This window comes from Lipophrys pholis (assembly GCF_963383615.2).
Source record: "Lipophrys pholis genome assembly, chromosome: 11".
Lineage (NCBI taxonomy): Eukaryota > Metazoa > Chordata > Actinopteri > Blenniiformes > Blenniidae > Lipophrys > Lipophrys pholis.
The window spans coordinates 15,817,393-15,830,850 of NC_137631.1; the positions used below are offsets into that span (position 1 = coordinate 15,817,393).

Consider the following 13,458-nt stretch of genomic DNA (forward strand, 5'->3'; position numbering starts at 1 on the left):
ATCAATGTTTCAGAAAACATGGTCTTTTGTGAAACTATTGATTTGAAGATTTGACTTCTCAAGACTCATATGCCCTGTTGTGCCAACCTAATCCTCTGAGCAAGAAACTGATAGAGTGAGTGATAAAGGAGAGAGCAGTTTGCCTGATATAAGGATCATCTTTCCACTATGATCTTGACCTTTTATGACACATCAGGCCCACTTTTCCAGTCCAATGAGCCTCTGGCTGCAGCTTGAAGGTTTTTACCCAGTCTCTCCGACTCATTTCTCGCTCCTCTTTTTCTTTAATTTTTTTTTTTCCCTGCTCAGTTTGTATCTAGTGCACACATGCACACGAATCACTTGAATGTACATCATATTTTGGCCTCTCACACTGTATGTGTGTCTGCTCATCTCCTCGTCAGGTCGAGCCGAGTGTTCAGGGACTCGGTAGGGAGCGGCTGGGAGCTGATAGCACCCAGACACAGCAGGATAAAAGGACACCCCCAATCCATTCTTCTCACCCACTCGCTCACTCCTTTGGCCTCACCCCGAGCAGCATCATGCAAGACCCCCGATTGCAGAGCATTAGGTATGTATAGCAGATTAATCTTCTAGGGGGCTGTAATTAATTCTTCAGAAGGAAGTTGTTATTGGTATGAAACAGAACGATCTGTACTTGTTCTTTAGTTTACCGGGACAGATGCACCCTGTGGTTCCTTCGGGGGCCGTTCCAGAGGAATACCTAAGGGCCCTCAGGCCATTTGCCACCTCAGATGACCTCCGACTGAACTCTTTGGCTCTGAGTATCGACCCTGCTGCCGCTGCCCATGCAGCTGCTGCTGCTGCTTATTATCATCCTGCCTACCTGCACCATCCGCTTTCCTTGCCGAGGTAAAAATAGCCCATCAAACTCAAAAGTCATGTCATGTTGGTACCTGCACAAGTACCACCTATCTTTGTAACCATTTATTTGATAAAAGCAGGACGACCCATCCTTCACTTTTTGGAAACACTCTTCTGAAACACTGTTCTGATTATTCATCCCTGCTTGAGATACCAAAACAAAGAAAGAAAGATTGTTTATGCAAGTCATACACAAGCTGTCAACGCATTTAACCTTGGACAGTGAAGATGTAACGATATAAATTACACAATAAATACGAAAAAAACCTAATGAAATTAGGATTGCAGATGAATAAATAGTCAATTATAATTGTTCATCTACACAACTCTGAAAAACATACTGAAAATAATTCGTTTTTATTTTTACTTTGGTTCCATCTCTTTGTTGTTACATTATAAGAAATGCAGTCATACTTCACCAGTACATCTTTCCTGTAGTGGTTGTCTCATTTCATCACTTGCAGATTTAAACTAAATGCATTATCTCTCTTCAGGATGGAAGAGTCTCTGTGTCTTTCTGCACTGCGATCGCAGTTCTACTCTGTGCCTGGAGGTGGCTCTTTCCCCCCTCTACACCCCTCTGCCCTCCACTTGCACCTGCCCCGAGGTCGCTACCCTGGAGAGATGAACCACACAGCGCTGTCTGAGAGGTGACTCTTTCTTTCTTTCTTTCTTTCTTTCTGTCTCTTTCTGTCTCTTTCTTTCTCTTTCTTTCTTTCTTTCTTTCTCTCTCTCTCTCTCTCTCTCTCTCTCTCTCTCTCTCTCTTTCTTTCTTTCCATCTGTAGGGCTGTGTAATCTCTCACTGCAGGGTATGCACAGTGTGGGATATTTTTAGCACCCACCCCACAGTGCCTCCTATACACACACATGCACGCTCACACACATGCACAATGTACGCCTGTACACATATGCAAGCCAGTGCGTACTTAAAATCCAAAACACATATTCATTAAGGAGTAGTTTCTGACTCCATCTGTGTCTCCCTCCATTTTCTTTCACGACTTTGAGGTCCTTTCACAGTTTGACAATACTCATTGTTTCCCCGTGGGCATAATGCACAGGGGGAAATGTTTATGATTGAATTGGATGGTATTTATCATCTGGCTCTGTAATGGCTTCTGCATATCTTGTAGGTTTGTTTGTGTGCTATTGATTGCAGCTGAATGCGTATCGTAGTGTGTGTGTGTGTGTGTGTGTGTGTGTGTGTGTGTGTGTGTGTGTGTGTGTCATTTTCCTGTGGATACCTATTAAGTGTTCATCTGCTACTGCTCAGTCATGCTGTGTATGGATTATTTTCCTCATGGTAAATGGAGAGCGTGTGTGCATGACTGTGTGTGTGTGTGTCTCTGCAAAGCATGTGTGTATATTTTAGCAGAAATGTTTGTGTGAAGTTCACCAGTGTGTGGTTAATATCTGCCTCATGTTGGGTGTTGCATCTCTCACCTTCTCCCTTTTGTGTGTGCGTGTGTGTTTATGTGTGTGTGTATGTGTGTGGTATGTGTGTGCGCATACTTGTCAACCTCCCCCACAGGCTACAGATGGAGAATGAGCTCCGCCAGCGAGAGAGAGAGCAAGAGCGTGAACGAGAGAAGGAAAGGGAGCGCGAGGCCGGGCTGGAACGGGAGCGGGAGCGGGAGCGGGAGCGGGAGCGGGAGAGAGAGAGAGAGCGGGAGGAGGAGAGGGAGAGGGAGCGTGAGAGAGAGCTGGACAGACAGAAGGAGAGGCAGAGGGAGAGACAGCAGCAGATGGTCAGAGCGGCAGAGAGCCACTACCTGGCTGAGCTGCAGGCTCGAAGGGCACCATCGGACGACAGGGCCAGGCCAGGAGAGGAGCTGACCCCAAACAGACTGGGTACCTACACTTGAGCACACACACACACACACACACACACACACACACACACACACACACACACACACACACACACACACACACACACACACACACACACACGTGCAGTCATGTATGTGTGCACACATGCGTGCTCAACCAGATACCCAGGGTTAGAAAAAAACAACAAAAAAACAGCTTGTGTCTCATTTCTGTTGAAAACATCTGAATACAGTGAACAGGTAATTTCTCAGTGACATGTATAAATAAGTGAGAAACCTTTATAACACTTGTTGTTCCCATTTGGCTGCCACTGTGAGACTGAAGCGTTTATTCGAAATCTCATCACGTGGGCCACCACCCAGATCGTGGTGAAATTAGAAATCTTCTCTTATCCAGCCACCACATCAATATTCCAATTAGTAAGTGATATCAATATACAAGGGAGATTGGCCAGCGGATGAAACATTACCATTGTATTCACACCGCACACAACATTGATTCCCAGTAAGTTCGGGAGACAAAATATTTCATAATCCAGTCAAAGATCACATCTTGTTCTTGTGAAAGTTCAGAACACATGCATGCTTCCTGCAGGTGAAGCCCCTGTGGTTATTCTAACATTCTCAGCTGTTTGAAGTTTACCATGTGTGAGACACTTAAACTTTGATATTGGATGTTGTCTCTTGTATTTTTTGCTGTTTTATTCTAACAAGATATATTCACAATATTGCAAGCCAAAAGTAATACTAAGAAGCTAAAGTAGTTTTATTGTGATTGACTCTGAAACTGTAAATGGCTTTACCAAGTGCACCAGCCAATGAGTCACCTTCTGCATCTAACGTTTGTAGCTTAATAAAAAGCAAAGGCAAGCTATTTTATTTTTAATACTGTGACACCATATAGATTAACCAAAAGAGGTTCCTTTTCACTTCTTTTCTCCAGTGTTCTTGCCCATTTAGAAAAGAGAAGACCATGTTTATCGTCCAGTAGTTACTAATTCAGTAGCTGTAAAGTGTTGCCTCAATATATATTTCAATCATATATAAAATCTAGGGAGTAGGCCTCCCAAAAAAAGCTACATTCTGTAATGTTTTACTTTATGTTATAATCACCTTTTTGTAACAATAGTTTTCTTTGGTGTAACTATCAATTACAGCTCTGTATAAACAATATTTCAGTATGTGTGTGTATGTGTATGTGTATGTATATATACAGTATATATATACTGTATATATACACACACACACACACACACACACACACACACACACACACACACACACACACACACACACACACACACACACACACACACACAGTATATACACAGTATATATACGTATATATATATAAATGCTTGAGGCAGACAATCATGTGAAAATATCACCAAAAAAAAAGAAAAAAGTGACAATCAAATGACTAACATGTGATTTCTAAAATCCACTGTCTCTCCAGATAAACCCAAGGAGTCCGAGCACCCAGGTTTCCCAGCACCTAAGCCTCTGTCCCTGCAGCCTGGCCTCCACTCCTCCAGGGGTTCCGTGCCACACCCTGTGCCAAGCCTGTTGCCTTCTCACATGGGGAAACATCACGCTGCTGCTGGGGGGATTCATGGAGCTCTGGCAGCTGCCATGATGACTCAGAGGGCCAGCGAGGAAGTGTGGTTGACAAGGCAACGAGGGCAAGGACAGGAGAGGGAGGGTCCTCTGGAGCTGGGCCTCAGGTCACCAGGGAAAGGGGTGGAGCTGAAGAGAGAGAGCCACAGGTGAACAAGCCAAATCAATCGGCTCTGGAGAAATGATTTGGTTTTTCTCTCCAATGTCAGATTGACTGGACGCAAAATATTTTTCTGTCTTTCCCAACAGAACCAATTCAGCGTATCACAACGTGGGCAGCAAAGATGCACCCAACTGCCTCGGCGCACCACCCCCCCTCATATCCCCAAAAGGTCAGCATCACCCTCCAGCTCCCCCAACCACACTGTGGAACCCAGCCTCGCTAGTCGATACCCCTTCAGACTCCCGCAGAAAAATCATCGCTCCTACACTACCGATTCGACCACCTCCAGGACTGACCAGAGCCGACAGACCCCCGGTGAGCTGGGGGGAGAGGCTGGATGACGTAGGAAGGAGTGCAGCAAAAAGCCCAGATAGGTACCCCTCACTGAGAGGAGGGAGTTTACAGGAGTCGTGGAATAAAGCTGAGCAGGACAGAGCAATCCAAGGCCTCTACCAGCGGCACCACTTTAACAACCTCCACCAGAGACCCTGTGGGCCTTTGCCCATCTCCACCGCCTGCACTGACCTGGGGTCGCGGTGCCAGGCGGCCTCTCCGTCTCCAAAGAGGGAGCGACAGTCTCATGCAGCCGACAGCATGCTGGTGTATGATGAGGTTCTCCAGCAGCACCGACGGCTCCTCAGCAAACTCGACCTGGAGGAGAAGAGGAGGAAGGAGGCCAGAGAGGGAGGTAAGAAAAATGAAGGATAAAAAAAGGACAAACACAAATGGTTGTCTGGAATAGTTGACTCGAAATTGTAAATGCATTTCAATATTAGAAAACAGTTTTTTTTCAACGATTAAATAGTTTCAAAGTGCTTTTCACCGTCACATTCAGCCATTGAGTCACACTCATACACCAGTTCTGAACTCCACTGAAACCAGTTCGGGCTTCAGTGTCTTGCTCAAGGACACTTCCATATATGGACGGTGAAGACGAGGTTCTGAAGCTGTAACCTTGCAATTGTAAGATGAACCTGTCGACCCCCTGACCCACAGCGGCACTCGGCCATTAAAACTGTCTCACAGGTTTGTATTTTCTAAAGAAAGACAACTTTTCTCCTTCTCTTCTTTTCTCAGGTTATTACTACGACTTGGATGAGTCATACGACGAGAGCGACGAGGAGGAGGTGAAAGCGCATTTGAGGAGAGTGACCGACCAGCCTCCGCTCAAACTGGACACATCCTCCGAGGTGCCCGATCAGACTCACACACGTGTCCATCACAGGTTGGAAGTCTCGAAAAGTTTTGTCTGACTGATATTCCTCTCTCCAAAGAAAGTGGATTTTCTGCATGTGTGTGGCCTCACCACGCTGGCTCGCCGCGATGAGCTTCTGGCTCAGAAGAGGAGGAAGAGGAGGAGGATAATGAAAGAGCGCAGCCTCTCTCCACCGGTTATTCGGGGAAAGAAAAAGGCCTCCTCACCCACGGCTCCCTTAACCACCCCGTACTCTGCTGAGCAGATGGACAGCACACCCGAACTGGATGAAAAAAAAGACTTCCTCCTTATGTTCAGCCTCTCCCATGTCAGCCCACAACAGAGGAGAGGTAACAACCCGTTTAGTATCTGCACACATCCTACGTGCTACTCTGCTCTCTTCACAGTTGTTGCGGTGGTGAGTCCCTGTGGAGAGATGCAGCATTTACTTTCTCTCAGTTTTATGTTTTCACTCAGTCTGTAGGAGGTGTGAGAAGAAAACAAAGTTAGGAGGAATCTGCTGGTTCAACTTTCTCCAGTGACGGCAGCTCTTAGGCCACATGTAGGGAGAATGAGGTGTTTAAAAAACAAAACAAAATGCATGAATCCAGGTGGAGACCAAAAACTTCTAAACAAATGTGTAAAATTGTGAATATACACATTGTATGGATTAAATATTTATCCAGATTGTTTTCAAGCATTCTTTAAGCCATATGCAAATATTGCAGGGAATAAATTAGGATGCTGCTAAAACTCCTGCTCTGGGCCAAACACATGCACATGCTGCTGGCTCCATACCACCTGTGTTGACTGAAGATTGTTCTTCATGACTCCAGCTGCACATTTGGGGTTGTCGCAATGTTGCTAGATGAGTTTTAACCAAATCAAACAACTCCCCGATGGTGCTGTGTGAAGAATATAAATTAAGCTATTTGTGATAGATGCCACTTACTGAACGAGCCTGAACAAACCATGCTGTTGAAGACTTGAGATTTCACCGGAGAGATTCTTGTCCTGTTTATTTCCTTCATTTAACCTTTTAATGGAAAGCACGAGAATCTCATATAAGGAAAAAAATATGGAAATTGGATTTTAAAATGTCAGTGTGAACTCCCTGGTTTTAAAATGATTATTGCTTGCTGAGAGCAGTACCGGTGTATAATCAGCACCCCTGTTAAATTTTCTCTATTTTCTGCAACAATAAGCTTGTTCCTGGTGTGCAAATTAAATACGACATGAAATCTGGATTAATATTTTCATAATCTCGTCTAGTCCTTTTAAATATATGTTCTTAAGTTTTTGTGGTCAAAAACTGGAAACCATGACATTTTTTTAATGCCAATATTCTGCCTGCACTGGACATCACCTCAGCCTATCCTTCTAGTGACATTTGTTCCTGACATCCTGCTGCCTGTCACTTTCTTAGGTCATCATTTTTCTTCTGATATGAATGATGGGTGTTCTCATTCTGTCTTTTTCCTCTGTAGATAAGGAAAGGACAGATGAGCTACTAAAGGCAATTCAGAGGAAGACTGTGACTTTGGACACCCTCAGATATAACCCTTTACCACTGTGCAGAAGTCCTCTGGCTCCCTCAGCTGGTAAGACTTGTTCACATCCTGTGAGGGCGATGAAAGGTGTAAGAATTTCTCTAATTAGAATTTATTTTAATTTTTTGTAGTTGATTTCTCCTCCTCAGCCCCTCAGTCAAATGAACGGCTGGTACCCGAGTCTCTCAGCCCCTCTCCTCCCTACTCACACAAACCGAAGCACCTCCCGAATGACAGACTCAGACCCTCTGTGGACTCCCAGTCGGCCCGGGTCCCTCCTCCTCTGACACCTCATCATGAAAAGGTTGAATTCTTGGAGAGTCAATCAAACAGAAGGCCCCCGGCCCTCCAGAACGGTATTACTGCTCCTCCCCAGAAGAAGGAGCCCAGTTCCATGCAAAATGGACGGAATCGTCCCTGGGAGAGATTCACACCTGAGGCCTTCGCTCAGCACTTCCACCAGGCTGTGCTGCAGTCCACACAACACAGCACACTGCAGAACAAAGGTGAGTACCCCACACTTCCATTGATTGCCATGGCCATTAGGCCTGATTGTCATTTTTAAAACACTGCACTGCCCCCCGGTGGTGACAGAAGTGTCCTGCCTTACAATTGTCTCCTGGCGTACGTAAAGCTTCTAAATTCCTGGTGCTGTGATAAAAATGCCTGCAAAGACTAACATGTGTCTCACCTTCATCTTCTCAGGAGTCTCAAACTGTGTCCCTGAGGCCAGTGTGAAGGCGGATCGCTTGCTGCCTCACAGCGTCTCTCAGCTGAAAAGTTCAAACCCAAACCACAGCTCACACCATGCACACCTCAACGGCCATCACTTCCATTCTCTCGCAGCCAGCCGGGAGGATCCAATGCCACAAGACCACCTGTCTGATGAAGATGAGGAGGAATATGGTCAGGAGGAGGACGAAGAGGAGGGGGAGGAGGTGGAAGAGGCTCCAAGGAAGTGGCAAGGCATTGAAGCTATTTTTGAGGCCTATCAGGAGTATGTAGATGGTGAGTCAGTGCACTTAATTGAATAAATGTGGGCTAAATAATCATTCATGATCTCATCTAGAGCTTAGAGTTTCACTGAATGGTCATTTCTATTTCCAACATAGAAAAGAAATATTTAGAAAATACTCGTGTGCGTGTGTGAGAGAACGTGTGTGTGACACGTGTGTCTTGATTTTGAAAAAACTTCAATGACTCAAAACAGAAAACCTTACATTACTTTAAAATTTAAAAAAATAGCATTTAGGTAAAATATAATCAGATATGTAACCTTTGTCTGCCCTTCATTTCCACTAAAGAATTGAGGATTATATATTTAGTTTTACCCAAGAAAAGTGACTAATAGTTTTGTTGTAGAGATGTTAAATAAATTGATGACTAAATGTGTGTGCGTGTGTTTCTCTCTACAGAATGGAGTATAGAGAGGCAAGTTCTTCACAGTCAGTGCAAACGACTTGAAGCACAGAACTACAATCTGACCAAAACAGCAGAGCAGCTCTCTCTAACTATGGGGGTAAGCATCTCAGGCTGCTGCTGTTGTGTACCCTCTTAATTTGACACGATGAAGCTTAGCAAAAGAAAGTCTTGTTTTTCTAATGAGAGCCATGTTTGTCCTTCACTTATCAGGAGCTGGTGAGCCAGAGGCAGAAAGTGCGAGAGGAGAGAGAGCGACTGCAGGCCCAGCTCGAGCACTTCAGGAGATGTTTAACACTACCCAACATTCACTGGGGCAGGGGGCAAGTCAACGGCCACACGCCTAGGTGACCTCTGACGCTGGCTCTCTGACAGGGAACAGACGATAAGAGGAACAACATGAACTGGAGCCAGAACACTCTCTTCCCTCGAAGCACTTGGAGGAGACAACTGCTATCTTGATCTGGCCCGTCAGTAATGTTGATTAATAGATTTAATTTATTGCCTGCCATCTTTGCCACGGTAACCTTAATCCAAGGGGTCCATGTAGTCTGGGCATTTCAGTGTCTGATTCTGCATGTGGATTCATACAACACGTTGTGGGTGAAACAGGCATCTCTTTTACTGTAACACTAAATCTCTTCTCTTACCTGAGTTGGCTTTAAAGACTCTCCACCTCTTAGTTCATATCAGTCTGGAATCTTGGGGTCAAACAACACTAATGATACGAGGCACAGATCGGACTGAGAAGTAGCAGAGGGAAGAGTCCAGGCATGCAGTGGTCAGCTGCTCTGTCCTCCGCGAATAAAAATGGAGTCAAGGAATCAAAGCACACCTCAGGCCTTAAACTTGACAGGATGCACTTGAATTTGACTTGGAGGAAATACTTGACCTTCCTCTCTCTGTATGATGTAATGTTTTAGTGTCTACTGTGCTGTATGTGACAGATGAAACTGTGTGTGTGTGTGTGTGTGTGTGTGTGTGTGTGTGTGTGTGTGTGTGTGCGCATGTGTGTGTGTGAGAGAGAGAGAGAGAGAGAGAGAGAGAGAGAAAGAGAGAGAGTGAACAAGTGTGTGCCGGTCCTACAGAGAATAGGAAACATCTAAAATATCTATATATCAGCAAATGCTATCAATAATTTTTTTAGGTGAGGATTTTCCATTGGTAACGTCACTTGTGATAGATGAAGAGTTTTGTAGGTTTTATTGCTTTAACCATTTCCTGTGGGAAGCCATATGTTTTGTTGGAATTGCTGCTGGTCAGAATTAAAATGTTTAGGAAATCGAGGACTTTAGGACTGTTGTATTTTGAAGAAATATTGTATGTGATGGCAAAATGTTTGGAGACACTGGGGGTGGACAGATGTCAGTCATTTCCACGTTGTTTATCCAGGAATCTTATGTCCTCAACACTTCAGATACTTATAAATGTTGAAGAGAGAAGGGTACAAGCCTCTGTTTAGACTTTTTCTGGTTTAACAAAAGTTTCAAGTCATTGGAATCACTTCAGTAAAACATGGTACTTTAAGACATATTTTCTAACATTGAAATAGTTTTTTCCTTTCACTAAAAGAAAAATGCCCATTCATTATTCTGTCCCATTTTGGACTGCGTCACAGCAAAACACAAAAAATCTCTTTTGAGGCTTGAAACATCCTCAAACTGTTTGTGTGAGACATAAACATTTGAGTGAAACAATATTCTTCTGTGGATGTCAATAAACTGGACTACATATGGTCTTTATATGGGCTTTTCTTCAGCCTGAATAATGTCACATTTCTACTTTGTTTCCATCTGAATAATATTTTTACAAGCACAACCTACGGTAGCAATTTCTCACCCCGGTTGACCCAACCTCCACGAGTCACCTGCTCAGTCTCTTCTGAAACCTTTGCTGTGAAATCCTGCATATTTGCTTCAATTGGTTGTTCTGTAATGTATTATTTGGGCTGTATAATTGCAATGAATTATTTATTAACATATATTGCTGTATATTCGGATGGAAATTTACATTAAAATATTTGTAAAATCTCTTAACTTTTGTTTGTTGTCTGCGTTTGACAGTTTTCAAATAGTTCAGCTAATGGCTGAATTTGCATTTACTTGGGTTGAAGTATTGATATCTCCGTCCTCTATGCTTTCATCAAAAGAAATAAGAAAAGTACAAGCTGTACAAGGTCCTTGCCTCTGGCACACTCACTGTGCCTTCCCCAATTACACTGAATGAACAGAGTACTTTCTAATGACAGCTTTTGCAGGACCTGGTGGTTATACTGTATTTAAAAATAAAGCAGTGTCATGCTTTAATAGCAGTCTTCCGATGCTCCAGAGGAAGGACGCTTTGTCACTGTGAGTGCTGTTTTAAAATGTCCTTGTATTGTTGAAGGCATCGCAGCCCCTGGACACATTTCTTTACCTAACAAATAATGAGACGAAAGTTTAATCTGCTTTTAGAAATACTGAGAGTCCACTGCGAGAGAGAAAGAAGGCAAAGACAAATTACACTGTAAACAATACCGACCAATTTCAGTGTTTAATGTAGATTATAAAATATTTATGTTTATATGAGCTAAAAGATTCTACCATCCCTCATTCACCTGGACCAGACGGGGTTCATGCACCAGAGAATTGAATACAAAATGATGCAGTTGCCAAAAGAGAAAGGTGGCATAGCATTACCAAATTTAAGGGATTACTACTACGCAGCACAGTTAAGACCATTTCTGGGTCTTTGTGATCCACAATTTAGAGCAATATGGAAAGAAATAGAGGAGGCAGAATCTAGAGGACCACCACTACATGCCATAATAGCAGACAGTAAATTGATAAATAACCTCCATGATGAAGTCAATCCTTGGATCAAAGTGACTCTAAAAATGTGTAGGAAAATAATTTAAAACTACAATCTGAAGGGTGCATAGAAGATATCGCGCTGGTGTGCATATGATGCAGACCTTAGATTGACAGCCTTTTTTTGTTTGTTCTTGTTCCTGTTTGTCTGTTTATCTGTTTTCTTTAGCTTATCATTCAGAAATATATATACTTGATTGGAAAATATATGAAAATGAAAGGGAGAGTAATAGCTAAAAGATCAATATCATTGAAACATGTCTTGGCCTATTGAATGATATTATAGATTATAGATATGCACATAGATGTGTAATAATTGAAATCTGGATTTGACATGGAAACTGGACTGTATGATGTCTGAGTGTCTCTTTTAAAATAAAATAACATTCCTAAAAAATAAATATATAGAAAGAGTTTAAAAAGTGGTCTACAATCTTTTTCTTTGATCTCTGTCTTCTTCTTTTTATGGGTTTAACCGCAGTTTGCATCAATAAAGTTGAATCCATAGACATGTATATGTCTATGGAATCTACCTTGATGACTGTTTCCCCTTTTTTCATCTTCTTCACTTGGGTTCAACAGCAGTTGGCAACCGTGAAGTTTCACTACCGCCATCTGCTGGTTCAAACTAGTCAATACCATTCCCGCCGCTTGAAAGAAAGAAAGAAAGAAAGAAAGAAAGAAAGAAAGAAAGAAAGAAAGAAAGAAAGAAAGAAAGAAAGAAAGAAAGAAAGAAAGAAAGAAAGAAAGAAAGAAAGGCAAACTGTGTCCCGGCAACATTGGTTAAAACATTAATGAAGTCTGGTGGAGCTGAATATCATTAAGTTTTCAGAATTTGTTGTCACGCACAACAAAGTGTCTGTCTCTCTGTGACGGACTGGCGACCTATTCAGGATTTACCCTTCCTATAGTGAGCTTGGATCACACCCTGCGACCTTGAACTGAACAAATAGCAGCAAATGAATGGACAATATTCATCACACATTAACAGAGTCACACAGGGGAGGTGTAATATCATGCAAACAGGGGCACCTTTATTCGTTTTAACGATCACACATAAACACAATGACATAAACACAAGAATATATGCAGCACAATAACAATGCTTTTCCAGGTTGAGGCTCCACCGAGTAACAAAAGCGAACTCATTTTCGTATCTTCAGGATGGTTATCAGCAGAAGGTTGTTTGCTCCAGAGATTATATATTTGTATCAGCGATAATCAATAGGTCAACTCTACCATAATTGTTACTACACACTCACATGATATAAATTTGAACTCGTGTGGATGGGCACGGATAGAGAAGAAGTCAAACAACAATTGGTCATTGGAGGCCACAACACCAGAAGTACATTTTCAGCTCCATAGTGCAGCCAATGAGGTTGGTATATTGCCATTTTTGTCATTTGTTATGAGTGTATTTATAGTTACAGTTTATAACGGTTTACAATACAACATTTCTTTATATATGAAGGTTAGACTGGTACATGTTAAGGTTATAATGAAAGATGATACAAACTATTGATGTTTTATTCAGGACTGAATATAAACAAATGTGAGTTGATGCCATTCCATCAACGTGAATTATCAAATGCATACGACATTCCGATAAGATCGGCTGTCAAATATTTAGGCGTACATATTTCTAAAGATATTACAGAAATAGAAAACAAGACTATATGAAAGGTACTATAACTGCCAAGCTAAATTTAATTCTTTGATTTCATGAATGGAACTTTGCAAATTAAATGGTTAAAATCAGTTTTTGGTTTTATATTCCCAGAGAAATTTTCAAGAAATTGGGAGGGATCGACTTTTTATTAAGATGTGATTTCACTATTCAAAGACTGTTAAACTATCAGTTTTTCATCAGCAAGTTCTTTTATATTGGAAAATGCTGTACAATCATAATTTTACCCCACACAATACACTGATATGGAACAACAG

General features: G+C 42.4%; 1 protein-coding gene across 1 annotated transcript in view; it reads left to right on the forward strand.

Annotated features, from left to right (window-relative positions):
• The window catches only part of LOC308116438 (genetic suppressor element 1-like), a gene marked incomplete at its 5' end in the record, with an annotated part of 42,819 nt that extends 32,129 nt beyond the window's left edge, over positions 1–10,690 (forward strand). The window contains 13 exons of the mRNA XM_080474627.1: positions 405–571; positions 670–873; positions 1,380–1,535; positions 2,418–2,737; positions 4,175–4,484; positions 4,585–5,186; positions 5,576–5,688; positions 5,773–6,043; positions 7,181–7,294; positions 7,393–7,749; positions 7,949–8,251; positions 8,659–8,762; positions 8,876–10,690. Coding sequence (XP_080330753.1) covers positions 405–571; positions 670–873; positions 1,380–1,535; positions 2,418–2,737; positions 4,175–4,484; positions 4,585–5,186; positions 5,576–5,688; positions 5,773–6,043; positions 7,181–7,294; positions 7,393–7,749; positions 7,949–8,251; positions 8,659–8,762; positions 8,876–9,013 — 3,159 coding nt within the window. The 3' untranslated portion in view covers positions 9,014–10,690. The remainder of the gene's footprint in view (positions 1–404; positions 572–669; positions 874–1,379; positions 1,536–2,417; positions 2,738–4,174; positions 4,485–4,584; positions 5,187–5,575; positions 5,689–5,772; positions 6,044–7,180; positions 7,295–7,392; positions 7,750–7,948; positions 8,252–8,658; positions 8,763–8,875) is intronic.
• Positions 10,691–13,458: the final 2,768 nt, after the last annotated feature.